We start from the raw sequence: 6,000 nt of genomic DNA, 5'->3' as shown, positions 1-6,000 counted from the left end.
ACGGCTTCTATGTTTTGTAGGTGCTTTGCGCACAGAGGATGGTGGGAATTTCTAAGGTAAAGCATGGCAGCACTAATGAGAGGCAACCCTTGGGAAGGCCTGCATCCGAGGTCTCCCCGCCTGGAGCAAAGACATTTACAAATACATTGACTCCCCCTTCCCAGCCTGGCCCGGCAGCTCCCACCTTTGGGGACACGCTCACGAGCGCGGATAAAGACCGAACACCGCTCCGACCCCCAAAGCTCCTTCTATTCTGAGGGACGGGCCGCAGGAGAGGCGCTGCCCCAGGCGGCACAGCAGCGGCGGCCACAGATCCCTCACTAGGCCGCAGGACCCAGGCTCACCCGCCGCCGTCGTCACAGGCCGCCGCGCGCACTTGCCCCTTCCCGCCCACGGGAACCACTGCTCCCGGCATGCCCTGCGGGCCACCAGCCTTCACGGGTGCGGAGGATTGGTGGGAGCGGAACCAATCGTGCGCGCGAGCCTTGCCTCGCGGCCCCACCTCTTCGCGCGCGCCGCGGGGAGCCTTTGAAAAACTTCTGAGGTGCGCGGGGCTTCTCTCTCCCCTCCCCCTCCCGGGCGGGTCTGTCCCGTCCGGCCCGGCCCGGCAGGAGGTTGCTGCCCGCTGGTTTGCGGCGGGAGCGGGGTTTCGGATGCCGGCGGAGCTGCCGGGAGCGAGCGAGGGCGGGCTGGGCCGGGGCTGCGGGTCTCGGAGCGATGGGGCGGTCACCTGTGGCGGGGCGGCGGGAGGGCCGCCCCCGTGCCGCCGCAGCCGCCTGCGGGTGTCGGGGTCATCAGTTCCCGTTCTCCTTGCGGATGAGGGGATAAGGCCAAGGGCACCCGGGCCACCCGATGTAAGAGCCGACACCGCGTGTGTTTGCCCCCTCACGCGTGTCTTCCCCATCGGCCCGGCTCGACAGAGGGGGCGCGGCCGCGGTCCCGCCGGCACCTGCGGCCGGCACCTGAGGCACGGGGTCAGTGCCGGGGGTGCGCCCGGGCTTTGTTCCGCTGCCGCGGGTGGGACGTGTGTGCGAACCCGAACCCGCCGCTGTGCCCCGGGCAGGGTGTGCGCTTCGTGTGACAAGCGGTTGTTAACACAGCTGAAAACATGAAGCTCTGCAAGCACTTGATTTTTTTCCTGCCTGAAGAGGCTTTGGGGGGGCGGGGGGCAATAGTTTCCATCTTGTGAGGATGTGGAGGCCTGTTCATCTGCAAAAGTTGTAGCAAGTTCACATTATTTAAAAACCTTTTTATTTTGCCTAAACTTCTGGCTAAATAAATACTAGGAATGTTGCCTAAATAATACGTGTGAAACAGCTGTGTCCTCGAACACATGTAGGTCAGGAAAACACACGTGCTCTAGGTTGTACTGAGCTGAATACTGTCCTGTGGAGTTTTGTTCGGTAGAATGGAAGGACGCACAAAAAAAAGGGGGCAAATGAAAATAGCTGAGGGGACAAGGATTCATAGTTGCAGTGGAATCTTGTCTGCTATGCAAAATAATCCTGAGGCTTATCTGAAATGATCAGGCACTCTTTAAGCAGGAATCTCATTAAAAACAATTTGCTTAAGTGACTGAATGTACCGCAATTGTTGCTGCTTTGATCCAGTGGTATTTTTGTTTACTTTTACAACGAAGCAATATGTTGTAGTTTTTATCTTCATGTGCCTAGCTTTGGCCTCTGATTTTTTTCACACTGATGGTTAAATTAAAGAACTCTTTATGAAGTGTATTTGTTTCATAAATTGTTACCCTGAACTTTATGAGATGGGTTTGACTAGTTTGACCATTGTGAGTCTTTCATAGTAGAGTGTGTTTCCAGCCCTTCAGTCTTCCTGGTGTCTCCAGGTCCTTCCTGTTCTTTTAACATCTGTCATGAATTGTGGGTTACCAGGACTGAGTGTTGTGTTCTAGCAGTAAATGTTCTAGGGTTGAGTACTTATTGTGATTACTGTTCATGCTTAGACATCCAAAGACCTTATTTCTTTCCAGTGCAGTATAGCATGAGGATTTCTCGTTCTGTTCACCACTGAGTAATTTCCAGCTTTCTTATGACCCAGAAATTGTTCATATGTGATCAAATATGAGGAGATATAATTCAACATAACTGCTTTCAGAGTGGTAATATAATGTGGCGTAGACTTAAATAGGAAGTCTATATCACATTAGCTTTTATATATGGATATGTATACACACATGCACACTCTTTCCTTTAGCAGTGAGCAAGTGGAATTGTCTGCACAGTCATATTCCAAGCATCTTTCAAAAATTTTTTTCTTTGCCTTGTAGATTGGGGAGCATGGCTGCTAAGAAACTGCGAAGAGCAAGATTGTCTCAGGAGCTGTGTGAAAGGCTGAGTCGCCATCAGATCACTACCTGTCAGGTGAAAGTGTGTTTTATTTTGTTCCTCTGTGGGACTGCATTGTGTTTTAATGCCTGTACTATTTACTTTTTTTGCAGTTTTATTTACAGGGAGCTTTACTTTCTGTAAAATTGGGGCATTTCAGGCTTCATCTGGCCTGATGCCTTGTAAAAAACATAGTTTTAAAACAATGGATGCCTAACTAAAACAACTTATATATACCTTCCCTTCTAAAAAACCTGGAGATGCTTCATTTTAGCAGGGGTGTTCAGCTACTACTTGTGTGGAGTAAGACATCTGTTTGTGAACACTTCACAAAAATACATTTATAGCACATAATCTAGTGTGTGAACGTGCTGTGATATTAAACTGTCAGTTATGGGTTGATTCAGCAGTACATTTTGAAGTTGTTCTCATGAATGCTCACCTAAAGAGAACCAAGAAGGCCTTATATATTTCAGTAGTATGTGTGATAAATACAAGATATAGCTCTGGGATGGCAATCTAGAAGACATGATGTAATTTGAATGTGTTTCAGGTAGGCAGAGACTTTTGTGGACACGGAGGTGTTATCTTTATTATCACACAGTTCTTGAATGCTTGGTCCTTTGAGTCCATGTCCTTTAAAATATCAATACCATTTCTTTTAATATACTGGTGTCAGAGAAAAGTATGAGAGGTGTAGCAAAAGAGTGCGTAACATGGCAGAGTTGGTAAACCTGTGGGATGTGGCACTAGTTGAGTATTAACTGCATCAGTTTAGTACCCAGTCTTGATTTCTAGGTTGAGCTCTCTGAACTGTTCTATTATCTTTCAGGACTTTTTATGTCTTTCCCTCTTGGAGCTGATGAAGGTGACGGGACAGAGCTACTATGATGTGCAGAAACTTCTCTGTAAAGTCAGCCGAGCTTGTGCTCCCAAAATGCAGACAGTAAGTGTGCTTGTGTTGATTCTCTTTTTAATACAATACCTGGGAAAAAGCTAAACGGTGCAACTCACCTTTTTTCCTGGGAGGTTTGTGATGATTGATGGCACAATGAAATAATACTTCTATTTTTAATTTTTCATCTCTGAGATACTTTAGTTTGATGCAGTGACTTTTATTAGGCATTATAGCCTCAAGAGATTGTTCAGGCTTGCAGAATCAGTTCTGAGTGCAATAGAGAAATACAGCATTCTCTCTTTCAATCCAGCCTATAAAAATTTCTTCTTGTTTGGAGCCTGCAAGTCAAAAACAATAAAATCAACATCATTTAATACAAGCAAAGAATAAAAATTTCAGTATAAATATTGGGTTTAGACATAAAATGGGTGCATAAAAGTGAAGTGATCCTGAAAATAACTTCTTGAGGATTTTTTTCCATACATGTAAATGAGCTGTGGTGTGGTTTAGGCTAGAGGTGGCCTGACTGGGTAGAGTACAAGAAGGAAATAGATGTTAGCTGCAATGCAGTGGCTGGATTTCATGTTGTTTTTTGAATTCAGGTGAAAAGATGTCAAAAATGTTGTCTTTTTAGAACAGAGAGGACATGGACAGTTCTGACCTGTCTCAATGCAGCCTGCTTTTTTCCTGAGAAAAATAAGCCACATCAAAATTTATTATGTGTAATTGGCATAGTAATTGTAGCAGTAACTCTGTGAAACTTTAAATTCAGAAACATACTGTATTAAAGTTAGCGATATGCAGAATTTATATAGCTTATCCTGTAAACCTAGCTAATTACTAGTTTTCTGTCCATAACTGTTAATAATCATCAATATATTTAAGACAGATGGAAGTTTTAAGTAGACTTCTAGCATTTACTTTTGCCTGTCATCCACACATCACTGTTCAATCAGATTTCTTTACCAAGAGGCTTGGTAGATAAGAAACAGCAGTTGTCAAGGACTGTTAATACAGAGCCAGCTGACAGATGACCAGCTATGTAAGTGCATACAATGCAGAGCTGTATGTCCCAAAACAGAGGATGTTGACTCTTTTTAAGGAATGTCGACTGAATCTTTGCAAACATAGGATTTCAAATGGACTTCAGGTCAGAGTGACTGATGTAACTTCATTGATGTAGCAAGAAGATTTGATAATATCTTTGTGTTTTTTTTTTTTTTTTTTTTTTTAAAGATAATAGGACTTATCAGGGAAAAATATTATCCAGATATAACATTAGAAGCGCTGCTAGCAAAACTTGAGATTATGCCAAGATATACAGTAGAACTCTAATTTCTGGAAAACTTGGCTCACAGTATGAAGTACAGAGTGAAGCCTACTTAGCTCATCAGACAGGAAGTTAGCTAAGGGGTGACTAGAGCAACAACCTTTAGATTTTGGACTGTTCCTTTTAAAATCAGACTGCTGGTGTTCAGGATGCTCAGTGGTTGAGGCATGTCTCAGTTTTAGCAAGATGCAAGCAAGACTTGTTTCTTTTGAAAACATCACCTTCTGATGTTTCAAGATCAGCATTACCATTATCTGACGTAAATTAATTCCTCAAATGAGGAGAATTCTTATGAACTAGATTTCTGATCTTGGGCCACTTCCTGCTGTCAGTGGAGGAACTAGGAATTCAACTCTTTTCACTTCTATACTTATCTCTTTCTCATCTTCTTGACTAGTCTTCCTCATGAAAGTGGAAAACGATCAATGGCTACTGGATCAGTCCAGACTTGTTTGAAGACTTAAGAATGTTTAGCAAACCTTTCCTTGAAGCCAGGCAGTTTCTAATTGGTAACAAATGTTAACCCAGGGACTTTTTGATTTTAGGTTTCATGTGCATGTCCTGCATTGGTCACTAACCACACACATATTTAAAAGCTGAAGTTTTATGAGTTACAGCAAACCTTGTTGAATAGGAGCAGAGAAAACCTTTGACACATCATTATAAAAAACTTATTGTAATGTAACATTGTGGTGAGGGTGATACAACAAACTTTAATTTTCTCTGTGGCCTATAAATGAGATATAAATGCAAGGGAAGCATGAAGGGCTAGCAGGGGACTATATCTGAAGATAGGAATAGTTTGCTTATTGGCAAGTGTTAAGACATTCTATGTTGATGAAAGTAAACGTGAGCAATTTGCTATTTCCATTTAAAATAAAAGGTGTTTTCTGATTTGTGTGGGTTTTTTCCCCTTATATTTTTCTTCTTCCCCTTCTCCCTGCGCCCCCCCCCCCCCCCCGCCCATTACTATTCTAGGCTTATGAAATGAAACTAAAGAAGTCTGTCAGTCCCTCTTCAGCCTTTTTATCCACCACGCTACATAGTTTGGATAAAGTCTTGCGTGGTGGAGTGCCCTGTGGATCCCTCACAGAGGTAAGTTGTTTATTGTTACCATATTTTTGCCACAGTGACAGATCACAACTTGAAGTCAAAAGTCACACATAGATCAGACTGTCTTGTGTTAGGTGATTTAAACACAAACTATGCAAAAAAATTTGGATTAGTGCTTTTGGTTTTAGTTGTTAGAGGCTGCACCTTGTTTTTGTTTTTTCTTTTTTCCTTTCCACCCAGCCTGTCAAGTAAATAAGAAAATGAAGGAATGAAAAAATTTGGTGACTCTATTTTTCTTCAAAAAAGTGAAAATTTTCCCAGGAAATCTGTGAGATTTGTTGACTGGATTTTACAGTGAGAAAGCTGCAGTG

The 6,000-nt window shown here is 43.3% G+C and overlaps 1 protein-coding gene across 13 annotated transcripts in view; it reads left to right on the top strand.

Moving 5' to 3' along the window:
• Nucleotides 1-451: 451 nt before the first annotated feature.
• RAD51B (RAD51 paralog B) overlaps nucleotides 452-6,000 on the top strand; it is a 400,284-nt gene continuing 394,735 nt past the window's right edge. For 11 of the 13 annotated variants that reach the window (XR_011739357.1, XR_011739359.1, XR_011739354.1 and 8 more), the window contains exons 1-4: nucleotides 585-854; nucleotides 2,291-2,384; nucleotides 3,181-3,294; nucleotides 5,555-5,671. Coding sequence is in view for 7 of the 13 variants with exons in the window: in XM_065838639.2 (XP_065694711.1) it covers nucleotides 2,301-2,384; nucleotides 3,181-3,294; nucleotides 5,555-5,671 (315 nt within the window). In the remaining 6 variants the exon portion in view is untranslated. Of the gene's footprint in view, nucleotides 545-584; nucleotides 855-2,290; nucleotides 2,385-3,180; nucleotides 3,295-5,554; nucleotides 5,672-6,000 lie in introns of those variants that run through there. The other 2 variants (XM_065838638.2, XM_071809295.1) reach the window with 2 other exon arrangements.

This window comes from Patagioenas fasciata, chromosome 5 (assembly GCF_037038585.1).
Source record: "Patagioenas fasciata isolate bPatFas1 chromosome 5, bPatFas1.hap1, whole genome shotgun sequence".
Lineage (NCBI taxonomy): Eukaryota > Metazoa > Chordata > Aves > Columbiformes > Columbidae > Patagioenas > Patagioenas fasciata.
Note: the sequence above shows the minus strand (reverse complement) of the source record. Positions and strands in the feature narration are given on the sequence as shown.